The sequence below is a fragment of the Lotus japonicus genome, chromosome 2 (genome assembly GCF_012489685.1).
Source record: "Lotus japonicus ecotype B-129 chromosome 2, LjGifu_v1.2".
NCBI classification, from domain to species: domain Eukaryota; kingdom Viridiplantae; phylum Streptophyta; class Magnoliopsida; order Fabales; family Fabaceae; genus Lotus; species Lotus japonicus.
The window spans coordinates 26177457-26194608 of record NC_080042.1 but is presented as its reverse complement, the minus strand read 5'-3'; the positions used below and the strand labels follow the sequence as shown (position 1 = coordinate 26194608).

Sequence of the window (17152 nt, the reverse complement as noted above, 5' to 3'; positions counted from 1 at the left end):
TTGCCTACGCATCGCTGCTTTCTCAAGCTCCAGACGATGCTGCCTATGTTCTAAGAGGACCAAGCTCTGGCGCAGCTCCTGCCTCTCAGGACCCTCCGCCACAGTCTCCAGAGCCACCTTTGTTGCTCTGATCTCCTCGTAAAGGTCCAGCTCCTTCTAGAAGAACACTTGCATTTCCTCCACGAATCTGAGGAAGTCTCTGAGGATGTTGTCCATTTCTGGACTCAGGCTCATGCCTAATGACCCGTTTGTCAGACTATAGACACTCGATTCCTCTGGATGGCGCACATTGATGAAGAGATCTTCATCAAAGGTTTTCTTCCTCAATTGCTCGATGCATGCTATTAAGGATGCCATTGCAATATTGTATTCGAGTGAAAACGAGATGTGAAGACTGATATGCTTTAACCGCCTTTTATAAGCTCAGTTCAGTCTACAGAAGTTAATGCTGAAGCAGTTTCTCGAGGTTTGTTTATTGGTAACAGATGTTTACCTTTAACTCCTTGGCCGGTGGTAAACGTTCCACTCTTTCATTTAATCTTCTGCATATGCATTAATTAAAAATGTTTTCTTTCATTTCTTATTCTTTTCTCCATCTTTTTCCACTTAGACCTTTTCTAAGGGGGAGTACTTTGTACTTCAAGCTAAGTTTTTCACACCCCGTGCTTTTTGCTTATGACAAAAAGGGGAGTATACAACCAGTTTTTGATGTGTAAGCTGTGTTAGTGTGATTTCTTTTTCTTTTGGAGAATTTAAGAGTTCCACTCTTTATGACCATAGATCTGTCTGTGGGCATTTGCAAGGAATACATTTTCACTTCCTCTGAAGTGATCATATGCTATATTGGTTGACTCTGATAATTTTACCTTGCTCCTGACTCTGAATATTTATGTGCTCTGATATTCATATATTATCTATGTCATAAATTCTCACTCTGAACTCTTCTATTATTTAGCTTCGAATCTGGATATTACTAATGTCTTCATTAAGTCTAAGATTCAGGGGGAGCTTAGCTCAGCATCAAGCTATGACTTGGATTCATAATGAGCAACATAAATCATTCACCTCAGGATAAGTTTACTCCTTTTCTTTAAACTCTGAGTGAATTCAGTTTATTGTTTAAGAATTGTTCATAAAAAATACTTGGTTTTGTCATCATCAAAAAGGGGGAGATTGTAAGATCAAGTTTTGATCTAGTAGTACAACTCTATGTTTTGATGATTACATGTTAACTATTATGTATGAACAATTATGGTACTCTAACATTGTTTTCTGAGTGTTCTAATGACAGGCCATGACTCTGGTTTTATTTCACATAATTCAGAAGCGCTTTGCTAAAAGAGTAACCTCTGCAACGCTTTCACACGTACTATGTTCAATCTGAACAGTAGATCAAACTTCAGAAGATCTGAAGATTATAAAGCTCTGATATGGATTCAGTTCACTAGAAGCTCTGAAGGATCAGACGCTCTGAAGGATCAGAAGCTCTGAAGGTCCAGAAGCTCTGAAGGTCCATAAGCTGAGTAGTGAAGATTCTGAAGTCCAAGAATAAGCTGGCTCTGAAGACCAAGTACTTCTCCTCTGAGTCCAGAAGTAGAAGGTACAAAGGTCAGAGGATCCAAGCTTCCTTCTGACTCTGATCACCAAGCTCCACAAGTTCCAACATGAAGCATCACTCTGATCAGAAGTCAACAAGGATAAAGGTCATGTCACTATGCAAAGTACAAAAGCAATTGTACCATTCCTGACGACCTTACCTAACTGATTCAGCCACAGCAGAACCTGGAAAACCCAGATCTGCCCTCCAACGGTAGCATTCCATGCAAACTTCCAAACCTAATTCCTTGGAGTATATAAAGAGGCTGAAGATGAAAGATGCTTTTTTAGAAGAAACTTTGTAGAAGCTCACGCGAAAATCAAATATTCTCTCAAAGCAATCTTTCTTCACATTGTACTATTTGTGTTTACTATTAGCTTTCTAAGAAGCATTTCTTTGCAAACCCAAACCTTCAAACAGTTGTTTGATTTTCCTTTAGGAGACCAAGGTTGGTCGGATCCTAGAGAAGACTAAGAGAGTGAATCATTGTGATAGCTAAGTTAGTGTATTGTTAGTCACTTTGCAGGTAGCAAGTGCAGTTGTAACAAACTCTGATTAGTGGATTGCCTTCATTCTAAGAAGGAAGAAATCACCTTAACGGGTGGACTGGATTAGCTTGAGGGATTTATCAAGTGAACCAGGATAAAATCATTGTGTGCTTTCTTTAACTCTTATCTTAGCACTTTTATCTTTGGTGGTTGAAGAGATTTATTTAAACCTCAAGTGAATCAGGTTTTAGTTTTAAAACGCTATTCAAACCCCCCCTTTCTATCGTTTTTCATACCTTCAAGAAATGCTTTTGCAAACATAAGGGAGTCGTTAGCAAAGAAGAGATGGGTGATGCAGGGAGCAGTGGGTGCAAGCTTGACCCCCTGGATAATGCTCTTATTTTTCAAATATTTACTCATGCAAGTACTTTTTTTGTGACCAAAATGGTTGAACATAGAGAAAGCATATCCAGACTACCGAGCAGGGCGCCAGTGACATGCTGGGGAGGCCAGTAGGGACTCACTCCATGGTAGGAGTGCCAGAAGATCTCCCCGATTAAGATTGCCCACCAACTGAGATTTTATTAGACGTAGAGGAATTTGAACCTTCGACCTTTAAACTCATAATGTGTGGCCAGTTGTGCCAACCCCAAGTTGACACTCATGCAAGTATTTACTCCTGCATAATCTCACGCCAATTTAGCTTTTTATTATACTCATAGTAAGTAATTTTGCAGGTGTCTAATTAGACTGAGATTTATCGTCATACGTAAAAAAAATATTGATATGTGTACCGAAAAACATCACATACACATTGGGACACTTTTTTTTCTCTATCTTCGAGTTACAATGTTACATCACATTGCATATTACATTTCACTTATGTGTCTTCTCTTTCTATCTCTCTTTAGTGGTCCACACTCGTTGAGTGTATATCAATTTTTATAGTTTTAGCAGCAAGGACAAAACTATATTTTTTATATAATAAATAAGTTTTTTCATTTCATGAAATTTCTAAATTTTCACATAGAAGAAACATTTTAATGAAAATATAATTCCTCAAAACACGTTTTTAAAACATTTATATCAAACGTATCAATTTTTTTTGTTAAGTTAGAAAATGTATCAATTTAAATTCAAATATAAAAGGAATTTGAAAATGTACCAAAAAAAAGGAATTTGAAGCCCTTTTTTAGGCAAATTCTAGTAGCTGTGTCTGTGTGCGTGGCTTATATAAGCCAAGACTCCGTTGCTTTCTTGATGTTGAGGAGGTAGGTGGAGAAGCAGCCAAACTTGTGTGCTATTTTCATTTTCATTTCGTGTAAGTACCTTTCTCGCTCTTTGCGCCGGAGTCTCACTCAATACACACATTTTCCTTAGCTGTTCAGTTTCACACACACCATGCTGATATGCTCCAAACTTTGTTTTTCGTTCTGGTTTTCATTTTTTGCATGCCTTGGGCTACGCCTGAACGTTATTCTCTTAATAAACCCTGAACATAAAATAGAGAACTTTCATGATATACAGTGATTTTTTTTTTCTTTCTCTTTTACTGTTTTAGGGCTAATGCATTCTGTGATTCTGGTAAAAAGTTTAAGTTTTTTTGCACTCCCGCTTTTGGCTTACAAAGAGAAGAACCATATTATTATTATTATTGCAATAATTTGATTAGCAATTTCATTTTTGATCGGGTACTAAATTATGTTATCACAATCTTAGCTTTATGTATGCAATCTTACCTTTCCACGCACATATCATGATAATTTATTTTATGAATTTGTTCACATCATTTGCGCCTTTTGGAGGCAAGATTCTGCAGCTGTTTTTGTTTTTTTCTTCCCTGTTCTATTCGTACATCGTAACAATATTGTAGTGTAGTAGATAGCAGTTCTCTGATGCAATGGGTGTCATTGAGAGCTCCACCTCATTGTGTCTTGGCAACGAGCATTGTTTGCAATTGGTCGAAAAGCTTATGGGCAATGAGACAGAGACAGCTTCGATGGCATTAGGTATAATCAGTGTCATTGTTTGGGTTGTTGCTGAGATACCTCAAATTATCACAAACTACAGAGAAAAATCAACTGAGGGTCTCTCTGTTGCTTTCTTGTTGACATGGATAATTGGGTAAGTTTTCTTGTTTTTTTTATTTATTTTTTCGTCTTTCTAAGGGCTGTTAAATAAGTCTAGTATGCTTCAATTCTAAATAACAACTCCAAAATGTCTCTTATTTTGTCTGTTTGTATGTTTTATAATTGTTCAAGTTGAATCTTTTCATTTCTTGCTACTTAATTAATGGAATTTCTTCAACCTTGAGTTGATTATGTCACAATGTGGTTTGTTCATTAAGTTAAGATTTAACTTCACTAAACTTGAAGTTAAAAATATGGGTCAAAGATAACTCTCCTCTAAGAAGTTAGGGAAATCAAGGGTTTAAATTTTATTAGGAACTGAAAAATAATATGATTTTGCCAATGCAAGTTTTCACATCTAAGTAGTGTATCCTATGCCCAAATTTGCAGATGCTCTGACATTTTTTGCATAGGGATGTGGTTAAATAAATTATTCGATGAGACTAGAATTCATTTTGGTGCCTGAAACTCTAGTAATAGGTAAGTAAAAAAGTAGTGTCACACTTACATAAACTCTGTTAAGAAGCAAGAGAGAGCTTCATCCTGAAAAACATACATTAGAGTGCTTCCAATGTCAAAACAAACATATTCTAAGTCTGTGGGTGAAGTTGAAATGACGCGATGTTTAGAAGGAAAAGGAGATAGAAGCTCTGGAATCGGATTTTCTGTTTAAGTAAAACTAAGATGGAGTTTATAGAAAATTGTGGATCAAGTTTTACCACAAGTTGCACATTTTAAGTATACCCAATCGATCTTACAAGGTAATGGAGAGATTGATAGGATTGTCAAACACTTACTCAAGTTTAGCAAAGGAAATGGAAAAATATGTTTAAAGTTTGTGGTCACAAGTTATCTATCAAACTCGAATAAAATTCAATTAGGTAAGTACATAAAGTCAAGAGTGTGGAAGAGATGAGAACTACGTCCATTATATTGATACAATTTATGTTATTTTGCAGAGACCTATTCAACATTTTTGGATGCTTGCTGGAGCCTGCTACTGTAAGTGCTTCTATGGTATCTAAAATATTTTAGTATCCTGTTTTTCAATATCAATATGTAAAATTTACAGTTCCTCTCTCTTATTATCAGCATTCAGAATTTCAGACCATGATCAGATTGAACCAAATCAAGACAAAAAAATTGGACATTAGCCATATAACCCAATTAATTCTTGAAACACAAAAACAAGAATGTATAAAGAGAAAATATAGAGGATTCTTAGATGATTCCATTTTCTGTTAACCTTAGATCTGAAAGTGAAGAAATTACTTTAAAAACAATGCAAGTTCCAATAACTCCTGGACGATTCACTTAAAGTCACAAAACCTCTGAAACAATGATGCTATAAGCTGTTAACCATGTCCTTGCTTGATTCATGATTAAGATTATTCTTCTCAGTTCTTACATATTCTGGTTTATACTCAACTAGAAAATTATTTTACTTATAAATACTATAAGTTTGCAATTTCAACTAATCTTTTGCTCTTATCATTGCTAAAAGATAATATTCATTACTTCATATAAACATAGATAAAGAAGGAGAATAATTTCTGTTCAACGGCATACAGTTAGTTTTGTGCTTAGTTAGGTTCCCTGTGTATATTTAGACTAATAAAATAGGTTTAGAACCAGTGTAGTGCTAGTACAAGCCCAGCCAAATACTTACAACATTTATTAACACAATTCAAAAAATAATATTATTTTCATTTTGTTCTGTCATATTACTCTAGTTTGAACTAAAGTGATTATTCTTTTGCCCACATCATGTTGAACTTGTATCGGTACTGACCCTGTCAATGCTTATATTGGGCAAATATAGAACTTGTGATACTTAAATTGATATACCGAGTTGATGACTTTGTTTCTTCTATATGCAGCTTCCAACTCAACTATATATAGCAGTGGTAAGGACACGACCTGAAGATTGAGATGTTCTCATACCTAATAAATTATTAAAATCATGATTTTGTTGGACATTGCCAGTCTTGGCTAGTTGATTGACCTTTTTCCTGCTGTGTCAATGTGCAGCTGTATACCTTTATAACACTTTCACTTTGTACACAGTCCATTTACTATGGACACATATATCCTCGACTGCAATACAAAAGACAGCTTAAGGTGCAAAATCCTATACTTTATTTTGCATATGAATTTTTTTTTGACATACTATTGATATTTCTTTGATGAATATTCATGATTGGAAACATTGTAATCTAATTATATGTGAATGTGATAGATGTCTGTTACTGTTTTGTTAGTCTTAAGTGTTTATAAATAAGAGAATTAGTCAGTGAACTAGTTGGAAATAAGGCATGTTGCCTATAAATAGGAAGAGAGGTTGAGAAGGAGGGCTATCTATTCATTTTCTGAGTATTGGGGTCTTTAGGCATCACACAGTGTCAAAGTTCTGTAACTGTACCTTAAATCAATGTAGTTTTTCCTATTTTGAGCAATGAAGGTACCTGTTCCTATCAAAATGTAAGCAACGAATAAATGCAGAAGTACATATGCTATTCTATGTGAGGTGAAGCTACCATCCCTAGGACTCTAGGAAAATTTTGATCTAACTATGTAGAGAATGACGTAATTACAAAATATGAATATGGAACTAACTAAATAGATTATAGTGTATTACACTTTAAAATTTCCTGTAACATATGCATGTCGGTGTATATGGAATATCATGGTTTCCTAATAATCCACATCAACTCATCTGTGTGGATAGATTAAAATCCTATGCTAGTAGGAATAGTTCCCAGAAGAAACATTATAAGAAGCCAAGTTTACTGAGGTATCTTGGCTTTTTTAATTTCATATCACCAATTTACATAAAATGACTGTTGAGTAGAAATAGTATATATTAAAAATATGTTCAATTTTTGCATTTCACGGTCTCTTGGGAGCATGAGATCATATTAGATGGTACAGAAACAATCGATGTCATTTACCCAAAAGACTTTTATTTGGTGCAGGTAATGTTACATTTACATTATCTATTTTAAGAAAATATGTTTCAATCTAACAACTTATAGTTTTGGAGGCACTTTTCTGCATCTCTGCACTATACGATCATAGTAGGTAGTAGGGAAAGAGATATACAATGTACTATTTCTTCAGTAAAACTATTCTCTAAAAGTTTGTAAGCAAATCTAGAAAAGTAGAGATACTTTATTAGCGCATTTAAAGGGCTAATATGTTGTTTCAACTTGTCTTCTAATATTCTCAACATTGGCAGGTTGACACACCAACAAATGCTGGACAGTGCTGGAGTAGGATGGAAAAACCCTATGATGCTGATCAGTACAATGAATTTGATGATTACAATAAACGCATTGGTTTGAGTTCCCCAATTAATGTTCCAGCGCTTTCTCAAAAGAATTCTGTTGGAAGACAATTATACTACCAGTAAATATTCTTTCTCATTGAAATTTATGCAAAATTCCCTGTTTTTCTCTAAGCTTCTTTGTCAACCTCAATATCTTGGTGTTTTAGAGATAAGCCTAACACAAATCAGCCCTGCAAACTTCACTCTCTAGATGTTTAGCCGTGGGTGTGAAGGGGTGTGTTAAGGTCCCACATTAACTATAGGATATATAAGTCCTTACATAGGGTAGACCGCAGAGCAACCCTCACCCTGAGCTAGCTTTTGGAGTAGGGTTAGGCCTAGCTTAAATTCTAATAGTTAGGCACAAATAAAAAAATATTCGTTTCCCTCAATCTTTGGAAGTATATGATTGAAAATTTTGAATCGATTTAATCCAAGGCTTGCAATTCTAAAACGATAATGTCTTCCGGTGAAATGCTAACATGACAATCTTATAATTATATTAACACACTCTTTTACACATTCCCCATGAATGTTCTAAGTTTGTTAAAGTCATTTCATTTTTGCCTTGTAAATTAATTACTTTTCAAAAGTAAGTTGAACTTTTTAAAAATAGACCAATTATTATAAGTTTGTTGAAGAGTGTGTTGCTAGTATTTCTCATGTCTTCAAGCATAGTGGATGGCTCAAAAATCATGGTGGCCAATCAACTGTTCAGACAATCAAAGTAAGGATAAGTTAGTTTTGTTCTATTCGAAACTGTTAATGAGCATTCACAACGTTAAGAGAAGATTCTAAAAGAAAAGTACAAATAATCTATCGTTACTGAAGAGAATGCTGTTCTGTGCTACTAACTAAAAGCTTGGGTTTGCTGTCTGATCAATTTTCTTCAGTTAGGATCTTACTATTGAAGATCAATGCCTTTTCCATAAACCACTGTACCCAAGATCTTGAGGAATGTGTATGTTGTGGTAGTTACAAAATGTGGATAAATTGTATTTCTGATATCTGATTCCATTGCATAATCAAAGACATAGTTTCAAATTCTCTAATTTTCTCTTGATTTAACTTTTCAGGTTCTCTTGAACATGTTCCCTTTAAGTAACTTTCCTTTTAAAATTTCACTGTGCTTTATCTCCCTTCTCTTGTTCTTGTTCAGTATGTATGATTTCTTGTGAAGTAGTTTATAGGCAATAAGCATAAATAGCTTGAAAACCTTCTCGTGGATGTGTTTCTTCTATGGAATTTATTAGGTCAGCAAGATATCTATCAAAGAGTCATACAGCGACAGCGCAATCTATCTTGCCCCGAAGTTCAGGTTCTACTTCTAATATTTCGAACCCTATAGAAGATCCTTTGCTTGGTCCTTCTGTCTTGACTCAATCTGCACCAAATTTAATGGTCAAGAGTACTCGTTGTTTGGTAAATTTTTCCACTACTAGTCTTATATAACAATGATATTGCTAACATTGAAATCTAATCACATCCGGTCCTGTTCAGGTGTCAGCATTAACTTTTCTAGGTGCCATCAATCTACTGCAGTCACTAGATACAAGAACACATTCGATGGTCTCAAAACCAAGACGCGAATTAGTGATTTATGTTGGAAGAAAGCTTTTTCAGGTAATGCAATGCAGGTCACAACTTGGTTTTACTCGTGTAGGAGAAAGATAATTCATTCTTGATACATACCTGACAGTTTTGTAGATTAGCCAGTGGATCCTACAAAAAGGAATAACATGATTAGGTGCAAATTTATCCAATTTCTTGGGATCAAGTTGTATGGGTTACAGAATCTTTCTCTGTTGAAGGTGAAATTTGATCGGACCTACCTGTTCCTTTCAAACAGACTATATCAGCTGAACCAATTATTACTTTCTGAATTTATTGTTCTGAATTTGGAACAGTTTGGTTATGTTAGGTGATGGCTAGTTATCACTTACATTAGTCAATCATGGGTGGGAAAGGGAAAAAAAATTAAATGACTAAATGTGCTGGTTTATCTATTGGATTGGATGTGAACAGACTTTATTTCAATCCAACAACTTAACTTAGTTGGAAAATCTGTTTTGCAAAGTCAAATATGTCCTCAATGTGATGTTAACTGGAAAACAAACACATTCTAGAGAATAAAGATTCAATTTTAACCAACATGCCATTAATGTTTAACAGCAATTGCAGGTTAGTGGTCATCAATTGCCAGAGGTTGCATCAGTTTACACTGGCATTGGGACTTTACTTGGTTGGGCCATGGCATTTATATATATGGGTGGAAGACTTCCTCAAATTTGTTTAAATGTGAGTTGTGTTTTCTTGCAGTTTAGGTTGAGAATTCTGGTACTGATTTGTACTCATTTGTCACATAACTTGCTTTATGAAGGACTTGGAAAAGTAGGCTGTAGAAAACAATAGAAGAAGCTTAGTGCTCTGCAGCAGTATGCATATAATTTAAAAATGACAATCTAAATAATTGAGATATATATTTTTGGCATTTTACTGTATGTAGTATATTCAGAAATTTTTAAAATCATCTAATGAGCTTCCGTTTCCGGTATTTCATACATTTTGAGATATATTGTTTTTCCTTGTTCTCCTTATAAAAAGTTTGCACTGACTAGATGATAATTGTTATCTTGCAGATCAGAAGGGGTAACTTTGAGGTTTGGAACTCCAACTATTACAACTCTGATTATTATGTGTGCATTCTTATTTACTATTTAGGAAGTGAAAAAATTGAGATAGGAGTGTGAGAGACATCTTTTCGCATCACATATTTAGCTATTTCACTGGGCAGGGTTTAAATCTCTCATATGATATGTGTAGGGCGTCAATCCCTTGATGTTTCTCTTTGCTTTAGTTGGGAATTCCACTTATGTAGCGAGGTATGCTTCTAGTTCAAATTATCTCTTTATTTCAAGTCTCTGTACCATGATTTTCTGACCTTTCAAAATATGGAGAATTGTGAAATTTTGATGTATGTTCAAAATACATGTATTTTGCTTATATGTAGCATACTAGTGACAAGCTTGGATTGGTCAAGAATTCGCCCAAATCTACCATGGCTTGTAGAATCAGGAGGATGTGCCCTTCTTGATTCTTTTGTATCCTTCATGTATTTATTTTCTAACAAATTGTTCTTGCTATTTTCTATAATGGGAATATGCTATACTCTGAAATTTGAAATTTCTTATGAAAAGGAAAAAGGAAGACAAAATGTCTGAAATTCTTGTTGAGTCACTATAGAAAGGGAAGCTGGAAGTAACATGTGTCAACCTTAATATTATTTATAGATTTTGATGCAATTTATATATTTCCGCTATCGGACCAGCCAAGGCCTAGAGATTAAATGCAAACAGCAAAGCGTTGCGTAGATGAGAAAGAAACAAGGATTATCAGGTCTCTCTCTCTCTCTGAGACTGCATTGTGCTCATGGGATTTGGCTCCTCTAAAGTGAGAGGGTTAGAGGTAAAGTAAGTCATCATAACCATTAATAGTGGTCACCTACTTTAAAAGGTCAATAAAGAAACTCAATTAATGGTTGTGGTGACTTACTTTTGAGTATCACTTTAGAGGGGGTCGGACCCGTGCTCATTTTTCTGCTTGTCATGTATCTAAATTTCGATAGTGGCCAGTTTAAATAATAAAGACTTACATGTCTTCATATTACTGGAGTAAAGAATGAAAGAATAATTTCGGAAAAAATATGAAAGAGATTGGAAACTGAGGAGCCACAAAATCAACTAAAAAACTACTCCCTCCGTTCCTGATCTTTTGTTGTTTAAGGTTATGCACATTGTTTAAGAGTGCAATCATTGATAAATTTGTTGACATAAACACCCCTATTTAATGTTGAGATAGAGTGAAGAGAGAGAGTGATAGTTATTGGTTAAGAAACTTGTTATGATTTTGATTGGTAAAAATAAGAGGTGGTTGGTGAGAGATATAATAATAAATGAGGGTATACATGGAAAAAATTAAGAAAAAATGCATTGGGTTTGTAAAACAACAAAAGTTTTGAAATTTAGGTCAAAAGTTAAAACAACAAAAGATCAGGAACGGAGGGAGTAGTTAGCAATGCACTTTTTCTGATTCATTAGTTTTCTGTGAATATAAATACCTTCAGCATTGTATGCTTGGTGTGAGTATGTGGATGTCTTGCATGTCTTGCACCCTTTTCTTTTGGAGGAGCTATTTGGAAATATAATGTAAAATTATTGGTCTACCTTTGTATAATACTAATAGCTTCAGGTTATATTTGGATTACTGGAGGGGGTGAAATAAAATCATAATTGAATGATGCGATTGAAACTGAATATAAGAAAGATACTATTCTCTGGTTTTGATATTTTATGATGTAATAATAGAATAAATACACTACTCTTTGTTTGTATAGTGGATGTAAGAGAATGATTTTAATTTTTTATTTTAATACTATCTTAGATTAAAAACACTAATTATTTTTATTTCCTTTGATAAACTAATTTTTTAACAATACAAGCATTGAAATTAAGGGTTTTGACCTGGTATTATATTACAAATGCAAATATTTATACTATACAACCTTTGGATTTATTTAAAATATGAGAAATTAAATATATATAAATATTTAACCCTGTGTTGTCTCCCCAATTTCACCAAACTGCTGGTGATACTTCAAGATGACTAGTCAAAACTCAAAATTGATTTTCATTTTTTCTTGTTTGAATGAAACTCAGGAATCAAGATGGACACCTGCTAAGAAACTAGACCTATACTACTTCCTATACAGTGGATTTTCTTGTCTTTATGACCTAATTGATCAAATTGGTGACCTTTGGATACTTGAATCACTGAGATGTTGGCTGACTCTGGAGTAATTAGCGGAGGGCAAATATAAGTTTCGGAGGCTGGAGTTCAACGTCCATGCTACCGTCAAAAAAAAACGTCCATGTTTATGCATCTGCTTGATTATTCCATCTTTATTGTTGGTAAATAACTTTTCATATTACATTTGGAAAAGACACGTTAGTGAAGTTTTGATTGTCCATTTGGGCCATAAAAGTTTATGATCTTCAATTTATGTTGTATGTGTGGTTGCAAGCTATTTTACAGGATGAAACAAACAGGGTACGAGTATGATATAAATTTGTGGGGTCAAACACCCCACAAACATTTTAACGAACATAAAAACATTCCACTACTACTTCGTCATCTTAAATAATTTCCTAAACCAAATCATTCTTATCTTCTACACCACATGATTACTATATTTCTAAACATTATCGATGCAACATTTTGGAGTTAGTGTGACTACAACCTGTTCTGAATTTTGAATGAGAAGGAGTACGTTGTCTTGCTATTGAATGAGGTAATACAAATCCAAATTTTTTTTTCTCACTTTATCCTGTACAGATTTTTAGTTATAGAAAATATCGGATTTGCTAAAAATTAATATTATATTTTCAATGATAATTATTTTAAACTAGATTTTGATATATGTTGGAAAATAGGGATATTTTAAAAGTTTAAAATCCCACATTGCCTAGCTCACCAGCCTTTTACATGTTTATACACTTAGCTTCACTTTGTGGTATTAAAAGACATAATAAAGGGCTTGGCCTTCCACACATGAGAGCTTGATGTATTGGAAATCGGTGGATTCCCCCCGCATCCACGATATATGGGTCTTGCTAGTGTTTTTGTTGAATTTAGTTTTGCTTTTTGCAGCCTACCTGATAATCCTTATTTTTCACATGTGCATCGTTCAACATTAGTTTCTCCGTTCTTGTTAGTTGTGTTGCCGCCCAACCTTTATTTTCTGCCGCCCAAAATTAATTCCACACTGTCTTGGTATTTGTTGAAATTTTCCTCCATAAATACTGACCCAAATTCACACTGTAGAACACGCAGCTTAATACCTTCTCTTCTTTCACCTTTGTTCCTGGGCATACTATTTGTTTATCCTCGCTAGTTTTGTCACCCGGGATCGTACCGGAAGGGGTTGTTTAATCCTAGGGAAGTGTTTGGGAATTCACCCGAATAAAACTCTCGAGGACAACAAATTGATTTCCGTCACTTAGCTCACCAATTGCAGGTTTTGTTCGTGTTGCTGTTACACATAGGCGCTCTTCATACAACAATCTTGAGAGTTTTATACCTGCATCATTAGAGAACGCTAACAACAACGTTGATCAGAACAACAACTCCAACTCTGGTGGACCTTGTTCCATCCTTATTTTGATAAAGGCGAATCCGAGTTATGTTGATAAAGGCGGATCCGGGTCGGGTTATAACCTAAACACAAACAAATTAGGTTTTGGGCTTGGCCCAAGTTTGGGAACCCAATCCAAAGGGAATATGACGGAGAATTCGACCCAAAGAGAGTCGCATACCACTGTCCACCAACAGCGATCGTTTCTTCACCAATGATCAGAATCGAGGCACCAAACACCTTCCCAATGCTGAACTGATGAATCGCAAGGCACAAGGGTTGTGTTTCAGGTGCGGTGAGAAGTATAATCCTCTACACCAGTGTGCAGAGAAGTAATTGCGAATGATCAGAATCGAGGCACCAAACACCTTCCCAATGCTGAACTGATGAATCGCAAGGCACAAGGGCTGTGTTTCAGGTGCGGTGAGAAGTATAATCCTCTACACCAGTGTGCAGAGAAGTAATTGCGATTAATTGTGTTAGGGGATGATGAGACTGTAAATGAGGAAGGGGAGGTCATCGCGATCGAATTAGAGGAAGGATGAAGCAGTGCTGCAGCCTTGAGGACAAGGGTGTTCTTGAGGAGGGAGCAATGATAGGATACCAGATATGAGGATTAATGAGTGGGGCTGGCATGATTTCCTTGATTAGTGGGATTCAGTTTGTGTAGGGGGATTTGATTAGTGGGATAGGTTATTAGAGATAATTAGTATTAGTGTTATTTTATATATTAAAAATAACTGGGCGTTTGGTAGAAGGGAACTTTAAACATTCCCGGGTAAGTAAGGTTGGGAATGTAACATTCCCATGTTTGGTACAGGTTTCAGAAAAATTATTCCCGGGTATTAAAGATTCCCAGGCATGCCATTTACATTGTTTTTCTCCAAACTTCATTCCCAAGTTCAAGGATGGGTATCTTACATTCCCATGGGAATGGAAGTTATTTCCCACTAACTTTTCTTTTTACTTCAAATTTTATATTTTTAAATATTTTAATTAAGAAATTATTAAGAACATACCCGGGAATGAAATTTATTAACCAAACACTTTTTTAAGAAGATGCCCGGGAATAACATTCCCATCAAAATATTCCTAGGATTAAGATTCCTGGGTATCATTTTCTAAAACCTCTAACAAACGCCCCCTTATATGTAGCCTATGTGGTGAGAATTAGGTTAGGAGAGAATATCTCTCTAGAAAGGAGTCACAGGACTCTGGTTTATTTTCCATTGTAGAGCCTTGTGCTCATCTTTTTCTTTCTTATTCAATAATAATCTACCTCAGAAATTTTGAATTCTATCATACTCCATACAATTTGCCCTCTGTGCTTCAAGGCTGATGAAGATATGCAACATCTATTTGTGAATTGTGATTTTGCTAGAGCTTTATGGTTTGGGGCTGGTCTGACTAATGTCATATGCAATTCCAGTGAATTGGTTACTTGGATCCAAGGTCTGCTTAGTAAAAAAGGCTCAGACATATTGTCCTTAATCTGTCATGTACTGTGGGCTATTTGGAAAGCCAGGAATGAGTGTTGCTTCAATAACAAAATGGCTGATCCTATAAGGTGCATCGAAACTGCTATTGTTTTTATAAGGAGTATATCCACAATATTGCTGAGGAAAGGATTACTAGAGAAGTACAAAGAGCTATGACATTGAATCCTCCTCAGATGAGTGAATTAAAGCTCAATGAGGATACTAGCATAAAAATTAAAATTTATTGTAAATCCAAAGCTGGTAGTTCAATCATGGTAACATTGCAATTTGCAGCTTCTTCAATAACTTTGAAGGACAGAAGAGAACCATACCTTCTTTAACCATCCCTTGGATTTCTATGACATCAAGATCGAAATCGTAGTCCAAATATATTACATTGAAATGAAATCCTTAGTCCTAACACAAACGGCAATAACTCTTTGACAGACACATACTCCATACAATTTTCATCAGAATTTCAGAGTCTCATTCTAAATTGATCCTAATTTGATTTTGAAGCCGTAAGGCTTTCATAGTGACGTTTGAAGGCGCTAAAAAGTGGGTCTCTAGGAGGCATAGATTCTTTAACAACTTGATGGTTTAGAAATTCTTGGCTCCATTTGTAGAGCTTTGGAAATTTCTCAGCCGTGAACAATTGCAGCCCCGCTATTTCTTGAAATAAAGGGATATGAAAAGCTATGAACACAGCAGCAATGTCCACAAACCCAAACTCCTCTCCACCAAAGAACTTCTTGTCCTTCAACTCAGTCTCAAGAAATTGCAAAGCATCAGATAATTCCTCAATTTTCTTCTCACGCTCTTCCTCATCGACGGTAAAAACAGATTTCACTGTTGAATCCACGACCTGATTTCGTACATGTTAGAGAATAATTAGGACAAACAGAATTTCTGACTTTAATAAATTAAGTTTCTTTAACATAAACTGAATAGCTGAATTTCATAAAGCTATTTACCTTGTCATCCATGAACTTGGACCAGAATCGAGCCAAGGCTCTCTGGTAAGGATCAGAAGGCAAGATAGGGTTGTGTTTCCATGTCTCATCGATGTATTCGAGAATCACGAGGGACTCTGCTATGGGATTCTCATTGTGAACAAGCACAGGAACCTTCTTGTGAACTGGGTTATATTTGAGAAGCAGAACACTCTTTTGGCCAAAGATTTGTTCCAGGAATTCTTATTCAATTCCCTTCAACTTGAGAGCAATCTGAACCCTGCACACGAATGGGCTTCCCACAATTCCCAAAAGTTTCACATCTTCCCTTGATGCAGCCATTGCAGCAGTTCAATTCACTCTTCAAGTTATTTGTTTTTGCCTGTGACTCCTTTATGGACTAGTGGCTGTAAAAATAGATAATATAGAGCCAAGAAGACGCGTTGTTTTAAATAGATGTATACATATATCACACGTTAGAACATGGAGGTTTTGAAAAAGAAGAAAAATGTGCATTACATGTTCCGTATCAAGAAGGTTGTCTTACCAATTATCATTAACGACGTTGAAGTGATGATGTATGGGATAACATCAGCCATATAACTAATTAAATTGTGATGCAGTGAAAGGTCAACAACATGCCATCTAATTTCCAGCTTTTCATTTTTTATTCCTATTTTAATCTGACGTAATTATATGATTGGTTGTGTTGACCACTTAAAATAGAACATCTGTATTATTAATCCTGGTCATTAATATTAAATATCAAAGAATTTCACACCGCCATTCCTGTTACTGTTCTGTTATCAACACCTTGAAGATCTGCAACAGTGCCATCAACACCCATGGAAAAAGGTTCGATGAAGATTGAAGAGAGGCTTAATGAAATCAGAACATGATTCAAGAAATTGATAAGGTTACCAACATACAAGTTCACAACCATATATCATCGTTAGTCATAAGCAATCACCAAGTTCCCACCCATAGAT

At 35.2% G+C, this 17152-nt stretch overlaps 1 protein-coding gene and 1 pseudogene across 5 annotated transcripts; one reads left to right on the top strand and one right to left on the bottom strand.

The window, feature by feature from the left end:
- Window positions 1-3272: 3272 nt before the first annotated feature.
- LOC130737851 (probable vacuolar amino acid transporter YPQ3) lies at window positions 3273-12625 on the top strand. 5 transcript variants are annotated; one of them, XM_057589707.1, is made up of 14 exons: window positions 3273-3406; window positions 3959-4209; window positions 5174-5216; window positions 6095-6121; window positions 6246-6335; window positions 7453-7622; window positions 8796-8964; window positions 9043-9165; window positions 9715-9840; window positions 10182-10202; window positions 10366-10424; window positions 10553-10643; window positions 10833-10938; window positions 12258-12625. In XM_057589707.1, the coding sequence occupies exons 2-13, from the start codon at window positions 3986-3988 to the stop codon at window positions 10911-10913; spliced, it is 1224 nt and encodes a 407-aa protein (XP_057445690.1). In that variant the 5' UTR covers window positions 3273-3406; window positions 3959-3985; the 3' UTR covers window positions 10914-10938; window positions 12258-12625. The 5 variants fall into 5 exon arrangements, with proteins under 5 accessions (XP_057445690.1, XP_057445689.1, XP_057445691.1 ...); XM_057589706.1 differs by having other exon boundaries at window positions 3298-3406; window positions 3964-4209; XM_057589708.1 differs by having other exon boundaries at window positions 3320-3406; window positions 3967-4209.
- A 2847-nt stretch (window positions 12626-15472) lies between these two features.
- Window positions 15473-16658, bottom strand: LOC130737850 (probable glutathione S-transferase; annotated as a pseudogene).
- Between the last annotated feature and the right edge of the window lie 494 nt (window positions 16659-17152).

Excerpts from the sequence above, each read along its gene's own strand:
- LOC130737851 (XM_057589707.1), top strand. The coding sequence starts at position 3,986 with ATGGGTGTCATTGAGAGCTCCACCTCATTGTGTCTTGGCAACGAGCAT. Across the intron at positions 7,623-8,795 it reads GGAAGACAATTATACTACCA|GTCAGCAAGATATCTATCAA; the intron begins GTAAATATTCTT and ends GGAATTTATTAG. Across the intron at positions 10,203-10,365 it reads TCAGAAGGGGTAACTTTGAG|GGCGTCAATCCCTTGATGTT; the intron begins GTTTGGAACTCC and ends TGATATGTGTAG.